Genomic DNA, 20,725 nt, shown 5'->3' with positions numbered 1-20,725 from the left:
TATTTTATATTATGAGCCATTGTTCCATTTTATTCTGTATATAAATTACGATCCAAATAGCAAAAACAACTAAATTCTATTTATTAAATTGTCTTTTAATTTGAGTGGATTTTCCACCCCGAAGTCGTTGAAGTGCATTCTCAACTTTCCCATAAAAGCTTATTAGCAGGCTTGGAAAATCTCAAAGTCTACAATAATTATTGAGATGAAATTTTGACGAGAAAATAGAAATTTAAATTATCCATCAATAATATTGGATTCTTCATCTTTTCGAAATTACAAAAAATTCTTTTCGAACTTACATGTTGTTTGTTCATCCTCTAAGGCGATTCAAAAATATGCATCCACATATACTCACAATCTGGTGTGGAATATTTTGTGTACAGTAAAAAACGACAAATTTCAATTATTTCACAGAAAATATGCGAAACCATCTTCACAATCGCATTTCACTTGATTAAGTTGGAAATATAGTTTGATTACAGCATATACAAACAAAATGTCGCAACTTATTTACGCACACACACACACATACACTACATTTTCATATAAATATGTATATAGTATACGGATGATGATAACGACGAAGAAGAATGCAAAAAGTCAGTTTGTTATTGAATATACGAAGTTGGTTACTTATAAGTTTCTTGCAAACTATCTAAAGTTTCGATCAAATTTCAATGATTGGGCTCAATTCCTTGGAACGATGACAACTCAAAGCAAAAATGAATGGATATGACGAGAAAGAGAAAGAGAGAGAGAAATGAAGAGGTAAGACAAGTATGTGTGTTGTGCGAGAGAGAGGAGGGGGAGAGAGAATCGGGTATAAAGTGCATCAACGAAGCCAAACAAATAAACTAACTGCAAAATACTGCAATAAAACTACTGCATTTTCCCACATGTCTCTCCCCTATTTCTTCGCTTTATTCGTGCATGATATATTTGCGCCAAGTATGCAATGGATCAAAAGCTTGAGATGAAGAAGTTTAAAGAATTTCCCCATTCAAGGCTCAATTCCTATTCAGTATGCATTTTAAATGAAGTCGTTTACATACTTTCTCAAATTGTTGAATTAAAGTAAAACCCCCCAGCTATATATATACACATCCGCATTCTGTACGACCTTTATGAGGCGAAAAAAAAACTCCAAAATATTCTCACATTCGAATTTTTGCTTTTTGAATCGAATTGTTTGAACTATTTGCTGTGAAGTCCATGTGCGATGGCAAAAGATCAGCGATGAAAAGAGAAAGAAAGAAGGCAAGTAGATAGATTTAAAGCGATGAAATGGTATGCCTTCACATGGAATTATCCTATTTGGTTTTAAAAACACTGTCTTCTCCATCACTTCCCCGTTCGCTCCCATCATTGAAGATATTCCAGGAATAAACTAGTAAAAATTACTATTTCTGTTAAACATTCAATTAATGAAAAATCTGGCAATGCTGTAATAAACTCGGCCACCTAATGGCATTCGTGCAAATGCCAACGATTGGATGAGAAGAGTGAACATGAATTCATAAATGAATATACATATGCATCGCGTCCAACTATGTATTTTTGGCTGCAAATTCCATTTTTTTTACTCGCACACAAAAACAACGAAGAAACAATAATACATTGCCGCATGCCTGAATATTCAGTCAACTTCTGGACAACAGTACTGAATGGAGTCTCTGATTTATATCCGTACAGTGGCTTGATTGTATTGCACTACTGATGTAATCTTATGCAACCATACATGGTTGCGGTGCCTGTATGAATTCATTACTGAATGCTTGATGAAATGAGTTTGAGAGGGAAGGAAAATGTATTACAAGAAGAATGCGGGACATAATGTTTATGTGGAAGGGAATCAATTGGTAAAATGGAAATGAAGATTATTGTAAAGAATGCCAGAAGAAAGGTAAAAAGCTCTATTTACGTGTGTTATTGGTTGTAATCTCAATAATTGCCATTGAAGATTTTTACGCTCTAAAAAATCCCCGTTTAGAACTTCTTTTTATTCAGAAGTAAAATACAAATTTCACTGGATTCGTGCCATGCACAGGCACACACTATCCAAACTAAAATGAAACTTTTAAAACGAAAAAAGAAAATCAGAATCAAGAAAAAATAAACCGAACGGTATGCAAAGGATGCATAAGTAATGTGCTCTCTTTCCGATTCCACATTTCCATACCGTTCGACATTGTTTTTTTCTATCTACTTCTCTCTCTCTCTCTCTCTCTCTCTCTCTCTCTCTCTCTTTCGTTTGCTTTTTCTACCAACCCCACTGCCATCAACAACAGTCGAAAACAGTTAGTTATATTCAGTTACGACAAATTTCTCAATGTCCTCCTTATATCGATGCATCTTCAGCGGTACTTTCACCACAAACACATCCGAGTGCGTTTTACATTCATTCACATCGATGAATGAATTCACGATAGTGACAGCAACAGCATTCATTGGAGGCAAAAAAACACACACCAAGAACAAAAAAAAGATATCGCAAAGAACGAAGATGAAGTGAGCAAATAACGAATAGAAAAATTCGAACGGGAGTGCTTCAGAATGAAAGAGAGAGAGAGGATGTTGGAGAAAAAAAGAATAAAAAGTAACAAAGACAAAAAGAAGTGGCAGCATTGCCGAACATCAACTTTTCAACGATGTCGATGAGATGGGATGCGCGCAAACATACAAATTCAGGTCAAATGTGAATTAATCCGTGGAGATGTGAAATGTGCAAATGTGTACGATGAGTTTCCTGGCTCTTGTTTTTTTTTTATTCTCGCTTGCTAGTTAGTGTATGTGTATGTGTGTGTGTAAATATATGTACATATGAAGATGGATTGCCATGGTTATCTGCATCATCAACGACGAAGGCAAGGATCCTATATTAACCAGTCGATACTATGTGCAAAGAAATCGTACATCGAAAGTGAACCATTTGCTTCGCATATATCAATCCTATGTTTCAGTATGTGTATAGTACACTGTATTTACTCATATTCAGCATTCGTTAACAGTCATTATATCGAAATGCATGCATTGCACATATATTTGTGCATTGTTTTCTCCACCCCAAAGAAAGAAATCAGTTTTTTTTCGCGACATCAGCATAAAATGCCATTCGTTGTACAAAAAAAAAGAATCCAAAAAAGAAAACAGAAGAAAAGAACAATGTGCATAAGAAAAAAAACAACACATATACGCAATCATTTGGTGAAACAACGGCAAGTATAAGAAAAGGCATGAAAAAAAAGACGTCATTTCAATATTAGAATGTTGTTTTGAACATAACCGCACCGACGTATTCACTTAGTGCTCGTTGTTCATCATCATGCACCACCTGCTTTCACGGCGAATACGCATCAAATATACACTTCGGTACACTTTCAGCACATAGTTGCCTCCTTTTAATTAAAATTGATGCATTCTTTCTATACACCTTGGCCACGTTATTACTTGCCCTCAAAGTCGGCCTCATTTACTAATTATGTATGGATGCCACTCTCTCTCTCTTTCTCTCTCACACACACACATACACTGTGTGTCTATACGTGTTTTGTGTACCAATGTTCATTGAAAAAACTGTGGATATGACGAACATTTGCTAAAATTAGAATTGAACCGTAAACAACACTAACTGGGCAGTAAACATTGTACATTTCGCTAACAACATCTATTGCCATTACATTCTTCAACAGTTCCATAGGGTTCAACAGTTTATACTGCTATGTGAAAAATGTTCACTTTTTTCCATCTTCTTTTCATCGTTTCCAATTAATGCATGAACGAGGCAAACATTTTGGATAATCAATTATATATTGTTGATATGCTAGCCCATTTATAGGTAATAGCAATGCGTTTTCTATCTCCATTAAAAAAAAATGATCACTTAATTAATAAAATAAGCACAATGGACTACAAAATATCAATTTATATTTTTATGCGTTTTTCATTGATCAATATCGTTTAATCGAGAAATTAATCACAGGATAAATTCGAATTGTGTAAAAAAGTGAATCAATATTGAAAAAAAAACTCTCCGAACAATATTGAAAAAAAGAACTTGTTTAATTTTTATAACCAATATAACCTTATTTGAGGTTGAAGATAATTGGTGTAGAGGCTTTTTTTTAAATGTCTAGCAATTTCAAAGCTAACAAAAACCGAGGCCATATGGATGATTCACTTTAAAATGAAATTTATTCATTACTGCGTCAGGACTTAAATCCAACAAAACCACAGAGGAGCAAAAAAAACCGGCCCCTTCAGATTAGATATAATTTAATAGACAGAATAGCATAGACACCCAAAAAAAGTTACCATACATATATGCGCGCGTTTTTCTCGCTTTTTCGGTTCGGTTTGCAGCCAGTTTGTTCATTTAGGCATTTGGATTCGGTCAACATAATCTGCCTGAAACATTAGAATCATACGATGTAAGAAGAAAAAAATACCCCAGAGAATGGCCGAGAAGTTTAACGAGAAGAAAGCAAAAAATGAATAAAGTTAAAATAAAGAGGCAGAGAGAGAGAATGATATGCGAGCATTACTACAAATAGAGTAAAAGCTAATTATAATCATCTAAAAGAATATGTAACGAATATGGCGTAAAACTTGAAGGTTATAGCAACAGCACAACATAATAATCAAATGAGAATATGGTGCTGGTCGTGGTGATGGTCTCCTAATTTCACATGTGATGAAAATGGCCAACAAATTCAATGTGCGATCCATTTAATGAATCTTTGGTCTTTGGTATCCCTTTGTGTCTCTACCAACCAAAACATTCTTCAAGAAGGCGCGAGAGAAAGTGGACAAAGAAAGGAAAAAAAAAAGGAAATTAAGACTAATTATCATTAACGTTAAGTTCATGAAATACTTTCAGTGCTTGAATTTACGAACGAAAGATTTTTAGCCCAAACCAATGAAGATACATCTATTTTGCTACAGCAAAAGCGATTCGAATTGCAAATTTGAAGAATATATACATGATGCTCGTGCACATGTGCATAAATGGTCATTATTTTTTGTTTTTCGTTGTGATGTTTTTGTTAGCAATTCATTTGAAGTAAAAATCTTGGAATAAATTGGCGCGTGTGTGTATGGCCTAAAGAAATTTCGACGCCTGATTGCATTTAGTGACTAATTTACACATTTCGCAATACAAGACCGAATGCTTTTGTAAATGGAAAAGGGAAAAATGTGTATGTGAAGCATGCATAAAACTCACATAACAAATCTAGTTACAAAACAGACACACTCGCCCAACCATTTGAAATGAAAATCCTGAACATTACGTTGAGATTGTGTGTATGAAAATGAAACAATACTTTTTTTGGTTTTCGGTTTGTTTGCTAATTCGTCGCACCCATAATAATCAAAATACGGAGTAAAAGAACTTTACTCAAATTTTTGTCGAGTTTAATAACTAGAAAGCTAAAACAACGGTACATTACGCATACATAGTTTGAGTTAAGTGCTAAAAAAGGGCCGGGTGGAAAAACCAGTATACATAGACATGAGAAGGCCAAAACTTGGGTAATTGCTATGAATACAGCCAGAAAACTGTGTATCGAAAATATTTTCCCATTCTCGGAATACATCCGAAGAGCAAACACTAGTTGATTTTTGGATTGTATTATCCTCACGATATATGTGGACTTATTCTCTGTAACATTTTTTTTAATTCAATTTCAACTCGTTCTCCATCCGTGTCACCACATACCCACTATACACACAATAAGCATATATTTGTTTAAATGACGTTGTGTGTACATTGTCTATTTGCACAACCATATGCCCATGCCAATTATATTAACTGTCAAACTTTATGTTAACACCGCATGACTTTATCGCATCCAAATAAAACATATGCATACATTCACTTATACATGCATGTAAAAGGGAGTCATAATGGTTTAGTAAATGACAGTAGCGTTGATAATTGTTGCATATACTTATACACATAACATACGAATACGACAATATTCAAACTGTGTCAATTATACAGTTCAGTTTAACATTGGATTCGATGACAGTTTACGGTACCACTGAGCACCGGCAAAACAGTTGAACAGGAATTTTGATATATCATGATTTATATGTACCGACTTTATATCGAATATAAGATAACATTCACTCGGATATTAAACGGAAAATGGACTGAACTCACAAAACAATGTCAACCAAAGCAATCCATTGATTTTCTATATAATTTGAATGATTTATTTAAAATGTTCTATATTTCCGCCTGCGTATGGAGGCTAGTGTTATACGACCATGAATAAACAAACAACTTTTGGCATCCACCGTATACGTCAATTCTTATTGCCATGAAATAAAAATGCGTGTATAAGAAAAGTTTCTTCCAAATATTCTCACATACATGCTACTTCAGCCGTAAACTTTATTTAATGTATATTCCGATGGGTTCAATTTCTTTATGGCATTATCTCCTTCAACAAAGAATTTTAATATGAAGTGAATTACTATTTTATACAACTTTTATCAGTGTTTTCATTTTCAGTCCCCTCATTTTTTTTTTTTTTTTCAAATACTTTTTACCTTTTCTCTGTGTGTTAAACATATTCATAACCGTGTATACGTCTTTTTTATATTTTCTTTTCAGACACGAAGTAAAGTCTTTGAAAAAAATGCGCAACAATCAATCGTCAACAATGGGTTCGATACATAGTGAATCGAATACGGTAAGCAATAAGGAGCGTTTGACAGTTGATTGGTTTTCGAAGGTTATTGCCGAATTTCGTGCTGAATTGACGGAATTACAGGATGTGCAAAATAATACGACACGTCGTTTGCAACAACGCAGTAATTGTGCTGAAGATTTGGTCGAACTGCGTGACGATTTTGACAAATTGAAATTGGAATGGAATTCAATTCGATTGCGACAAGAGAATCTTGAACAAGCTGTTAAAGAACTACAAGCCGAAGCAATTCAACGTGACGATGATTTTCGACGCAGTCAAATTCAAGTAAGTAATAAAAACCTATTGGATTATTTTATGTTATTTAGTTGATCTCAACATATGTATATATGTAGATGCGTCATGTGATTATCGGCGACACCGATGAATTTTCAATGCAATCAAACTGTTCAGAAGAGAGAGAGAGAGAAACAAAAACGACATCAAACATTGATCCTAATAAAAATAAAATCGAAATCCATAAACACCTGGCGAAAATTCGTTATATTCTTGCAACAAGTAATATTAACATAACTGGTAAAACGACAGAGAGAGAGAGAAAGAGGAAATAGCCAATGGCAAAAATGGTACACCATATGCGTTGATATTTAAAAGACGAACAAAACAAAAATCAACATCTCTCGGACAAGGAAACGATCTCTAAATATATAACGAAAGATTTTTATACAAATTTATCGTCGATGGTGATGAATTTAATCGTTTGTATGTGTGCTTGATCGAAAAAGGTAAACCAAAAAAAAATCACTGATAATGCATTTTGGTTTCTTTTATTTCTGGCCAATCACAACTGGTCAGTCAAAAAAGCAGATGTTTTGCATCGCTCTTTTTTTTTCATCGTCGCATTTGTTGTTATTCGCTGGATCGATTCTGGTTTGTTTTTATTTCGTTTTCGTTACTTTCGTCGGTCGGTATTTCTTTGTATATCGATCGCCATCAATGTGTGCATGTGTGGCTCTAGACATGTGCACTCACTGTAACGGTCCAGTGAGCTCGTATAGCTTATTGTGTACTTTAGCGCTTCTTTTTTTTTTTTGCTGCTCTCGTTTGTAATTTGATTACGAACCTTTTTTGGACAGCGTACAAAACAAAATAACTTTTCGAGGTGAATGATAAAGATATGGGTGTTTGTAAGCACATTTCAAATGTTAAATTACACTCTCACCTTCGACATCGAATAGTTTTTACCTTATTTCTATCAATTATCCAATCACACTGCATTTGATAATTTGTCGTATTTTCAACAACTGAATCCAAATTAAATATGTTATTTAGCACCTTTTTCGTCGTCGTCGTCGTCCTCATCCTTCTCGCCATCATCAATGTTTTTGTTGTTGTTAAGAATTGCGTATATCGGTTCATAAAGATGTGTTTTCAATGTTTGATAATGTCCTACCTTTAATTATGGACCCGAATGAATCGAAACCATGCGAACCGAAATGAAAAGTATTTCAATGTGTTTCTCGTCGAATGAACTATTGCCCTGGTGAATTTGATTGAACTGACCACCAAGGTGTTCGCATTTTTTTCTTTCTTTTTTTTGGGTTCTTTTTGCATCATTCTCATCGAAATTGTCGTTTCATCTTTCGTCCACACATAGTCTCTGCTGTTTGTATGTGTCTTCGAGAGAAAAAAAAAGTATATGTTATATGTGCCTTTGATGTCTTAGCATCGTCTTTAATTTTATTCACGTACAAAATATCAATTCAAACAAATGTTTGGATGCCGTCTACTAACACAGGTAGTTTTAATTTCAGTTGAACTTAGAACCATGTTGTTGGACACGCATTCTCTTACACAGACACATGCAAATTCAATGACCAAACTGATATTGTCAGCTATCCCATTCTTTTCACCTTTCCTTGCCAATCACAAAGCGAAGCAACAACCTTTTTTCCCATTTAAATTTCGGTACATTCTCTTTGATCAGCAATTTTTTTAAAGGTTCACTTGAATACATGCCTACAGGATCGAAATGTTTGTTGGCATTTTGGAAAATAAATATACGAATCAAAAGTTCAGTGATCGATGGCTTTGCCATTAGTTTAATAATGTTCAATAGAAGAATAACATTCATCAAAGATATGTTCACCGAAATGGATAAATAAACACTTGAATTTTGAAACACATTTACGTGATCACCAGATTTCACAGTGTTTCTTTTTTTTAGAATGGCTGTGGATGACACGAAAACAAAAGTTTTCCAAGGTTTACTAAGAATGGTTTCCATTAAAATTCAGGCACTCATAGTTTCGCTTAGGAAAGTTATTACAAATTGGTGATTTTGTAGTTTTCTCTCGTGGCTAACAACATTTATTGCGAGTCAAAAATAAAAATCTTTGTGAGTCAGAATTTGTTTCATCGTGAACTGAATTTGAAACACATAAAATTACTTTATCGTATTTCAGTTAACATACATTGCAAAAAAAAAAAAATCGAAAATTGTACATCGTTTATTGTACAGAAACGAAATTAAATGTGAATGTAGATCGAAATCGTATTTCGTATGAAATTAATGCATAGCCAGCGGAAAAATTCGAATATCAAATTGTTGATGTGTGTGGAAATGGATTGTATGATACAAACTGATAACGCAAAACTGACGGAATTATATTCAACGGATACGTTTGGTGCACATATTTTCGTGCTTCTTCGTCAATTCTCGATATGTTTCTTCCACTCTTCAAAACTAACGAATTTCCGATTCTTTGGTTTTCATCGTTATTGATTTATCGTTAAAGCAAAGAAGAGATGCCGTTCATCGGGCCAATTTTTTTAACCGAGAATATTGATCTCGCATACATGTATACACATTACACATACATACATATATGATAATAACAATGCTACGTTTTGACCGATTTTGTGTTGCACCTGCTTTATTTTTTTCATCTCGTCTTCTCTCACTTTTGCTGTGCATTGATTACGCGCGCTGAAAGTCTCATTTATATAAAGTATTTTTTTTGGAGCGCATTTCTCTTTCATCAGCAATTTTCATAATTAATTTCAAGACGATGCCACAGTAACACCAGCATTTTTTTTATCTTGATTTCAAACCGAAAATTATACAGCTTGCGCGTACACAGCTTCGTAAATCGCGGAGTCGTTTGTTGTTCGTTTTATTCATTTCGAAAATGGGCGAGATTCAAATGGAATTTCGGTTATTCAACTTAAGTCCATTTTCAATCATTTTAAATGCTTACAATGTTAAATTTTGTATAAGATTTTGATCGAACACTTTAACACACTCTCTTTTCACTGCACTCTCGTATGTGCACAATTGCCATCAATTTTTATCACACAACATTTTCATTGTGATGAAGTAGTGAAAGTATTGACAAATTCCTGTTGACATTCTTAAATAAAACAAAAGTAAAAACCATCACTGCCATCGCCAGCAGTCTTTTGATTTCTGTATGAAATGAGCGCACATTTAAAAAAAACACACAGCACTCATGACATTTACAATTCAAACTTTTGCTCAACGTGACATGTTTTCCGTTGTTAATTCATGCCAGATAAACTTTGCATTGAAAAATCCTTTATTTAGCTCGGATAACGCTTATTTACAGCTGACAAAACGTGATTTCTATCAAGTAAGTATACAAGATGAAAGATTTCTGTCGTTCAATCGTACGTTTCGGTTCAGTTCGTTTGGAAAATGTGTGTGTGTGTGTGTGCGTATTTGAATGTGTATTTTGAATCATAGCTTCATGTTTGTACCAAACATTCGGAATTTTGATGCTTGTGAGTATGTCATTATTTACGATGAAATCGGAATGAAGAGATCAAAATTCGTGCCAGCATTAGTTTGCACATGTGTTCAATTTGACCGAAAGCAAATTATAAAGGTTGACTTCAGCTAATCGTACATTGAAATCTTTCAGCATCACTGTCACTTGAACAAAGTTCAGAAGGGAGGGAGAGACGGAGAGAAACCGCAAAGAGTCGAGCATATGAGAGACGAGAAAACTAAAATGAATGAATGATATAAAATTTCCCATTGCTCTAGTTAAGCAACAAAAACTAAACCAAAACCAAAGTGAAAAAAGGTGAAGCAACACACACACAACCGTACGCAATCTAGATGCCACAAACATGCAGCAGCAGCAGTGGCTATGCAAAGTATTGCGATTGCCTGTCGAAAGTACAATAGATTAAAATACTTGTGTGTTCATAAAAGCAAGGAGATGAAAACATCCCGAACAGTAAAATTCGAAAAGCAAAATAACAATCAACTGAATGACAAATACGGAATGATAAACAACAATAACTAGATAGATAGGGAACGAGAAAAGTTTGAGATGAACAGAGGCGTGGGAAAAGAAAAGCGACCGAAAGAAATGGTGGAAGCAGCGACAGCAACAGCAACAAGATGTAATGTGCTGCATTGCGCGCACGACAAAACATATCAAAATCACATAAAATGAATAAATGGAGAGATTTTGCCCACAAAAAAGGGACACAAATAAAACGCATAAAACAAAAACGAAAATCGCATAAGCACAAATTGTATCCTACTTATAGCAATAGAAAATTGAGTTGTCGATCAACAGTTTAATCTAGCATTCAATGGATCTATTGGAATCGAATGTTCGCTTCTCTCCACTTCATTCATTTGTTCGCTTGTTCGTTCGCTGTTTATCTCTGTATTTCGCTCGCACTCAGACGATTTGAACGCAAGTACGAACAAAGCATTCAGAGAGAAAAGAGAGCGAGCGAGAGAGAGAGAGAAAATGGCATTTTTATTTACTATTTTCGGTATTTCATCCGTCAATAAAATCAACTTTGCCAATAAAATCCAGTTTATTCGGTTTTTATCGTTGGCCAAATGGAAAAAAGCATAACAAAAGCAAATAAAAAATATTCGCTATTTCCAAAACCCATTCAATTTGTGTCCAATGATAGTGCTATGATTCGTTGAACGTTCATCTGAATTCCAATTGTTGTGTATGTACCATATAGTTGAAATCAACTCAATTGTTATATATCGGGCGCGACGTGCGAAAACTACTGAACAATCGATGAAATGAGAGAAAACAAATCGTCATCATTTCAACGATTGCATGACGTGCATATTTTTGCGCATTTTTAATTACTACGCTTCTGCTTCGGCGGCTGCTGTTACTCAAAATAACACTCTAGAACACACATTTGAATGTTATAAATTGACAGTGGTTGTTTTTGCTATCGGTGTTAATATGCCAGTAAAAATCGCTCAAAGCTTTGTCATTCAATTTGAAATTGTACATTTCGATGCACATTTTTTTTCTTCAATAATTGCATCGATGAGCATAGCAAACATGCATCTCTATTTTTAATATATTTTTTTTACTTTGGGACACCAGGTTGAAAGTACTAATTGTTCGAAAAGGAATGTATGTCATTACGTCAAAAAAATTTAAATTACACTATTTTTTATGTACAAGTTACAAAAAATCAAGAATCGAATATACCTATCGGGTTTCAGTGATAAGGGAATCAATAAAAAAATACATGAATGATTGAATTTCCCCACCATTTTCGATGGAATTTTTACATGGAAAAGTTACATTTTTCGTTGAAGTTGTCTATTTTGGCCATCATTCCATGTCGCCCATATAAAATATATCAGGTTACTTTCAGCATTCTTCTTATTTTTTCATTCACAAAAAAAAAATCTATTTGATGTTTGAAACGGATGAAAATAGATTTCAACTAAATTTGTTCACTGTTTTTATTTTGAATTTTCTTCCTTTCGCTTTCTCTCTGTTCATATTTACCTTGAACTCATATTATTATATTCAAAGAATCAAACAATCCAAGTTGACTCTCACGTATTTATATATATACCTTCTAGAATCTTTTCATTTCAACAAAACCAAGACTAAATAAGCGGAACCTGAACCATGCAAAAATAGTAGCACTTTTCTATGACATCCGGCTTCAGACTGGTAATGTGTGCTATGTGTCAATACATATTGCAACCGGTAAAAATTTGCATGTGAAATGCATTGAGTACATCATGTTTATACATAGTACTAGAAGTGTTTTTGCGAGAGAGAGAGAAAGAGTGACACAGAGAAAAGTATTCAGCAAACATCATTTACATATTTTCGAAATATAAATTGAAGATGAGAGTACGTTTGTATAATGTGAGCACTTGTTTAATTCAAAAATCTAACGAAAAATAGTAGATAATGGAGTATACGCGCGCTCATGTCTCCTTAAAAAATACATCAACTGGAATATGGTAGTTTCCTGGATATTGCTGTTATTGTGTGTTGCTCGTAATTCTAGTATAAAGCGGAAACAACGTCAAGCTAAAAACAAGAGATAGCTCTTTTCTCTCACTTTATATTTCTTTCTTTCTATCCTTTCAGACTTCAGTTTTGACACTTGAATATAATTTGCGTTCATGTCCATTCCGTTTTCCGAAGCTTAGGGAAAACAACAACAAAAGCACACCGAATTTTTGCGAAAATGAGATGTAATGGTGCAAGTGAGCGTACAAAATAAAAGTGAAATAAATAGCTTTGCAGGCACCATTCCACAGTGGCTTTCAAAATCTCATTGCAAAATGAGAAAAAATGCTTTATACGAAAGAGAATGAGGGAGAGAGAGAAACAGCGTGAACACATGATCTCAGGGAAAACTTGGTAATTTTCACACATGCAACATTTTGTATAAATTATATGGGCCCATGTTCCTTATTACATTCGACTGACATTTGCGCTTTAACCCCTCAACTCTCATTGAAAAGAAGATGACGCGATGAAAGGGCGAAAAGAAAAAAAAAGCAACGCAGCTATATGAAAAATGTTAAAATAATACAGACACACAATCGAAATGACAACCTGAGATGAATTTATGAACGGCCATTTGGATGGTGGATTGTGAAAAATTATTGTCATTATCATTTAGTTTGCAATTGCAGTTATATTTGAAATGATATTTTTTCGGATATATTTCTCATGACGTTTTGATGCCATTTTGCCGTTGATTGTTCCAAATTCAATTTTTCTCATGCAATGAATGGCAACTACATTTTTCAGCTGTGGTTTTCAGTGTTACAACAAAACAAAATACAATGAAAATGATAAACAAAACTCCTTTAATCCAGTAGATGTATGTTCTTTGTTTGTGTTGCTACTATTTTGCAAACGGTGATCAAGAATGAAATTGAAACTAAGAAAATAACCAAAAGAAAGGTAACGTTAAGTAATAAGCTTTGGAGGTTGCTTGGTTTTCGGATGGGTACTCAAGTAAAGTAATTAAAAAGTTTGGCAGTTTTGGTAATTCTAAACGGTGATGAAATTTGCCGACTCAGTTACAGTTACAGTGATTGGAAATTTGCTGACACAAACACTGTCCATTTGAAATTTTTCAAATCAAATTACAGAAAATGTCGGCAAAAAAATAGTGCATATTTGGATGATTTTATTTTTTTCAAAGTCAAATTTTGAAGAAAAAATCGTTGGTAATGGTTTTTCAACATTTGGCATCGATCGAAATTTGAATACCCATCCAAGTTTTTCCAGTGCACACTTTGGTCTGATATATTCGCCTCTCTTGGCATTTGTGCAATAGAGTGATTTGAATGAGAGCAAAACAAACCAAATATTGTGCTCGTATAGCTTTTTTTACGGACTGACGGTTTTCTTTCTTTTGCAATGGCATTTTTCTGTCCGATTGCTGTTACTGTTGATTCTAAAGAATCTCACAATACAATGGTGGAAAATGCAGGAGAGAGTAAGCAGAAAAGGATCCGATTTTTGTGATTACAGTATTCTGTAGTTTCGTTTACACTCTTTGTCTACTTTTATTGCATTGTGTCTGCTATTTTATGCAATTCTCTCTATTTCAACGTCATTTCTAACCGAATTGCATTTTAGCTGCTCACATTTATTTTTATTGAAGAGCTTTTTTTCATTTTGTTTGGCATGCTCATTCGATTCGATACCGTTGGCCCCGGTGTTATCATTAGAATCTGCGACTCCAAAAAATAACCGACTGACATCAAAATATTTGCCGGACGCTAACAATAGATGGTATCACTTTAATATTCCTTCTAAGTAGATTAAAGCTGTTGGCTGTTTCTTTGCATACAGAATAAGAGAGATTGAAAGAGAATGCGAGCTGAAATGGAGAAAATCGGTGAAATGGAGAAGATGTTTTTTGTGTATTTTTTTTCATATTTAAAATATACATACACGAAAATACCACTTTTCGTGACGAAAAATTCGGCGATATTTCAAATCTTTTTTTTTCTTCTTTTTCTAATAATCGACGGTAAAATGGAAAAGCTTCGAGCGAATCAGACAGGCTGTGTATCAGATTAAGACAATGTCTAAATTTAGGCGACATAGCCTTGACACAACATATCTATGTATAAAAAAGACAAACACAAATATTGGAGTTAAAACCTTCATAATATTTACGATCAATTTACTTTTTCTGTTGTTTTTTCTGCGTCTATCTTTCTGCTCGTGCCAACATTTTCATAACTGTTGCTGTACTGTGAATTATGAATTTGTAATGATTCGTTTTGTTGTGTTCCCTCATCAACACAATATACCATTCATACACATAAGCGACAATGTGAAAATTCATTGAATACATATCCGAACAATAATTGTATTAAATGTAAATTAAAAAAGCTTCAATTTCTTTCTTGTCTTTCATTGGAAACGGTAAAATATTGTGGTTAAGTAATGCATGGATGTTTTGAATGTGTGCAAAAGACAGGCGCTTCAATCATTTTTGAATGTAGGAATATGTGAGCCTGCCGTAAACCATTTCATCGAAAAGTACGTAGATTACACGATGTGTTCCGCAAATTAAGAGATTCGTGTGCATATTATTATTGTATTATTGTTATGACACGACAAAAGATTTACAAGTAATTAGAAAAGTTTGACATATTTTTTTTCATGAAAAAGAAAAAGAAATATGAACGAAAGAACAACAAGTAGAACAATTCGAGTAAACGAAGAAGCGAATGAGCAAGTAAATGGGCGATTACGAAGTTGTAGGGCTTGAAAGTTGGATTTTCACATCGTTAAATCAATAGCTTGCACTCTGTTGCTCTCTGCGTTCCTCTCGAATTATCGTATTTAAAATATTCATACATATTTTTCGCCGTTACGTTGCGAAGACGAACGTTTTGTCAACGAGGAAACAACATAACGAAATACTATCTAGATACATTTTAAAATCTACATAGTATAGCTAAAGATGTCGCAAAAATCCGATAAGAGCATCAATACACACATAATCGTGCAAACGGATGGAAATAAATGAATGGAATGAAAACGAGAGAGAGAAAAAAAGACGCTATAACCTATTCGGGTTAGAGCAGAACAGTGCCGAGCATGGAATAGGGTAAACGAACACAAATTCATTTGACATCGGGCATGAGTGGCTTATGTGCAAATGCGACAAAGACTTTTCGGTATGAATTTACATGGATTTATGTATACACGCCAATTAAGCAACACAATTTCTACATACACTTACGTGTGTTCGTTCGTTCCCTCTTGATCTTGCGCCAAACCAATCTGAAATTCACTCCCGCTCATTGTGCCAACAGCTTTTGTTTGAATTCATTTTGTGTGTTTATCAAGCAGTTTTTTCACTACTTTTTTCACTTTTTATTTCTCTTTTTTGTTGTACGTTTGTTGTTTATGTGTCTCATCAACGGATTCAAAATAAATATATATACACATGGAAACGCATTAAAAATTAATGCAGAAACAAAACAAGACAGATATATATATGGTCGCTTCGACGAGGCCATACGCATGAAAAAAATGGAAATATTTACTACATTCATATTCGTAAGCTTAGTTTCGTACCAAAAGAATCAAAATAAGCACGCTGTACGTTTTTTTTCGCTCTTTAGATTGTTTGATATATAAAAAGCTTCAAAAGAATGAAAGTAAAATGTTATAAAAAGTCAAGGGAACGCTGATAAACGCAAGCGAGACAGAATAAACGTCAGGGAGGTGAAAAAAATTTCCGTCGTCGTCATCGTTGTCGAAACAATTTTATTAAGTCATAAAGGAATAAATCAAAAAGGCTTGTTTGAGCACACACGAATATTTGTGTGTTGCCATTGAGCTATCAATTTATGATTTATTTCGGTGCTTTCACTTGTTCGGCTCATTCTTGTTTGACTCTGTGTTGATGCCAAACAATTCACATACACATTGACACAATTTGGTACAAAGCAAACCATCCACCTTATACATATAAACCTTTAACGATGTTTCGGTTATGTTTGGCATGCACAGTAAAAATCGTTGTCGTTTTATTTTCACTTTTTATTGACTTTTGCCTAATTCATAGCCTGTTATATTTCTAACGAAATGGTGGTACACAATATACACAATAAGACAGGAACTTTCATTGCTAGAGAAATTCAGAAAAATTACAAATGTACGCACTGTTCGTTTCGTTGCACACGAATTCAACTGTTTTGTCACATCACATACGCCCACTCCATCCTATATGGCACACATCTAAAGTAACGGCAAATATCACGCTTTTGCCAGAAGATAACAACAATTCATCGTGCAAACATCACAAATAATGTGTACAATATACAAACTCTACACACAACGCAATATTTTTGGCTACATGTTTTATATGCAAAAAAATTATATTCGCATGAGCATATACTATATTCATCATTTTGCCAACAACAATGACATCAAATACAAATGGTAACGAGAAACTCGTACAAAATAGACCAGAAGTCTTTTCACTTGTTTCGACTATGAAAATGCACGCAATTCAATCACGTAAACCGTAGTGATATTTATTTTACTGTTGCTGGTCGTCGTCGTCGTCGTCGTCGTCGTCGACAAGCAAAAACAGAATACAACTGGCTGGCATTATGATTCTTGTCAATGAATAACACAAAAACACACATACACATATTCAAACAATAAACATGTGCTTGTGTTGTCTGTGTTGGTATATTTATAGCCAACCGGGAATGAAATACACGAAGTTACAGGATAAAATGGAACCATATGGAAATCCAAAGCGAAATTAAGTAAATTGAATATTATTCGCTTTTATGTGATTGTAAATGGTTTTGATGGATTTTCACATTCGCACAGCGCGCGAGAACGGTGAACGAAATAGCGACACACAGAGTGATGGTACAGACGAGAGACATGGTAAAAACGCGTACAATCCATCCAGGTCACACATGATACCATTTGTGACATTTAATATAATTCACGAACATCCGGAATGAAATGTTTTCCACCAAAAAAGCTTTTATTTGCAATTTTTCTCATGTATTCTTCCTTTTCCTGTATTTTTGCCAAAATATTAAAAAAAAGGAATTTCTCTCTTTCAACAAAATACACCGTTTTTAAATGTTTTACAGTCGATATTATGTGTATGGGTGCGTGTGAAATTATGCTTTTCTTTCTCTACTCAGTAGGTTTAATCTATTGAAATTGTTGCTATTTGATACTCGCGCTCATTACAATGGTAATTCAATTCGACTTCAAAACACCATTGACAATTATCTGAATCCATTTCCTTCGTTATGTTTTTACTTTACATTTTTAAACCCATATAAATCAACATAATGGGCGCGAAACATAATTCCTTCCTTCTGTGAAGCATATCCACCTGTGCGAATGAACGTATCATTCAAACAACAAGTTCAAATGATAATACTTGCAAACTTTTCTACGAAATATACATTCATGGCATGTGCTCTGTGTACACAGTGTATATATGTTGTACATCTGAAAATCAAGCAAACTTTGTGATCTTTAAAATGTACAATGTCATAACTCCCACATTTGGTCTCCATGAAGAAAAGCAAACAGAAAAATGATGCGTGCACCTTTAAGCTCATTATCAATACAATTTTAGATTTGTCAAGATTTATTCAAATTTTTTTTTTTTGTTTTAACAAAACAGTAATTGTTCTCGTCCTCATTGCTCGATGGTGATGAGGCAATATGTTCTCCTTTTGCATTTTTTTCAGTCAAAACGCTGCGACTTGCCAAGCAAGTGAAGAAGAGAGACAGAATAAAGCGAAGAAGAGTTGTAAATTGGCTTGCAAAACCATCAGCTACAAATTGATGAGGAATGTAGATAAAGAGGTTCATGCCTCGCAAGTAAGGAGTACAAAAATGAGTATTTATTCAACTAATTTTTTTGGCATCGTTGCATATGTTCATGGAGTCATTGTTCGGTTGGTCGGTGTTTGTGCTTGCAACGCTCTTCATATTTACTATACTTATCACATTTCATTATGCATGTGCTTATAATTTGGTCGCGTCTGTTCAATGTATTAACTCAGTAGCATGTGGTACATGAAGTGTATCAGAATGAATCACCACCAGCTTACGATTATTACATTGCTACAACCAACAGCACATTTATAAAATATCCAACTAAACATAGACAAAAAGTATGTGTGTGTGTGTCAGAAAGAGTGTCTAGTTCGAGTATGAGAAACGAAATTGTGTAAATTACGGTATGCAAGAATCGGTGGCAACCAACCAAATAAAATGAAATAGAATAAAAATGAAGCAACAGTACGCAAACTGAAATGAAAATTAAAAAAAAAAGAATATTCGAAGAAAAAAATGGAAATTCTCACCACGAGACATTCAAACACACACACACACACACACAACGACATGTTTGCATAACAATAACGCTCATTTCCTTTATGTCTTTTAAGCTCTCTGTATCTATCTTTGCGCTCGATTCTCCCTGAATGGCAGAACCAGTGCACCCATTCTGTTGGCACTTTACCAGTTAAAATGGCTTAATGTTGTTGCTATTCATTTGCCGCCCCTTCATACATGTTTTCGCGCACATAGATTGTGTTGACAATTCAGTTTGTTGAGTTGAGTTAGTTTTTATTCTCATTGCCACCAACCAGCAAATATGCACGTTTACACATCTCCAACTTCGCACACACACACATTAAATTACATTCAAGCAATCACCACATTTTCTATTATCCATAATTCCATTATTGTTATGGTGGTGGACGCAGCCGCTATGTGCTTTGTGTTACTTTCACATTATCATTAAGTACATAATTGAGCGTAATCCAGCAAAAGGTGAAGTGGACATAATTTTCTTCTTTTGTTTCTCAGTCAGTGTGTGTGTATTGTATTTGCTCAGTTTATATCTGGCGGTGATTTCTGTTTGTCTGAAATCACAAAGCGAAAAATAATCATGTGTTTAGATTCTCAGTCGTGAAATGTTCCCTTTTTGTGTATGTGTTTTTGTTGTCGCCAGCCTCTTTGTCAGTGTAAATAATGCGAACGGGTGCAAAAATGTCGAGCACATATATGACAACAGGCGTTTTCATACATCAATTTTCACACCAGCAGTCATCATCATAGATTTTGTGTTGGTGTTTGTATTGTTGCTTCCGCTTTTGCCTCGGCCATCGATTTTAATCAGTAGGCAAATTACAGTATGCAACAGAAGTACCGATTTGTGTTGAGCAATTCTTACAGTTTGATGCTTTTGCTTTTCCATTTCACTTTTGTTTTTACTGTTGATTGCTATTGGTGTGGTAACAACCGATGACATCATTCACCATTTCTTCCTATTTTGAACACACCGAAACACACAAATCTCATCATAACAAGCACGTATTCACAACTACACACTTTAGTTTGTTTTTCTGCTTCGTTTCAGCTATAAATATTCCAACCATTATTAGTTCTGTGATGATGCTATGATGTGCACAGTGCACACACACACTGTGTGTACTGGAAATTTCGTCCGTGTTTTCTTTTGCTCTCGTTTCGTTTCAATCATCTCACATTTGATGGAGAATGAAGATATTCATTTGAAGTGGTTGAAATGTTCGTATAAATTCAGTAAATTCAGTATCCGTTCGACTTAAGTGCATTCCACAATGTCATCGAATACAAATTTTCGATGACAATCAATTTGTACAATCAAAGTTTGCTTTGGTGATGTTCTTTTAACATATCCCAAGGGCATTATTTTTCCCTTCTGTC

General features: G+C 34.3%; 1 protein-coding gene across 1 annotated transcript in view; it reads left to right on the top strand.

Moving 5' to 3' along the window:
- Positions 1 to 20,725, top strand: part of LOC116347557 (protein scabrous-like) — a 50,085-nt gene that overhangs the window by 14,024 nt on the left and 15,336 nt on the right. The window contains exon 2 of the mRNA XM_031778197.1: positions 6,623 to 6,986. Within this exon, the coding sequence (XP_031634057.1) occupies positions 6,623 to 6,986 (364 nt within the window). The remainder of the gene's footprint in view (positions 1 to 6,622; positions 6,987 to 20,725) is intronic.

Source organism: Contarinia nasturtii, unplaced genomic scaffold (assembly GCF_009176525.2).
Source record: "Contarinia nasturtii isolate CC-2019 unplaced genomic scaffold, AAFC_CNas_1.1 Cnas_scaffold_129, whole genome shotgun sequence".
Lineage (NCBI taxonomy): Eukaryota > Metazoa > Arthropoda > Insecta > Diptera > Cecidomyiidae > Contarinia > Contarinia nasturtii.
This window is presented reverse-complemented; position numbering and strand designations above follow the sequence as displayed.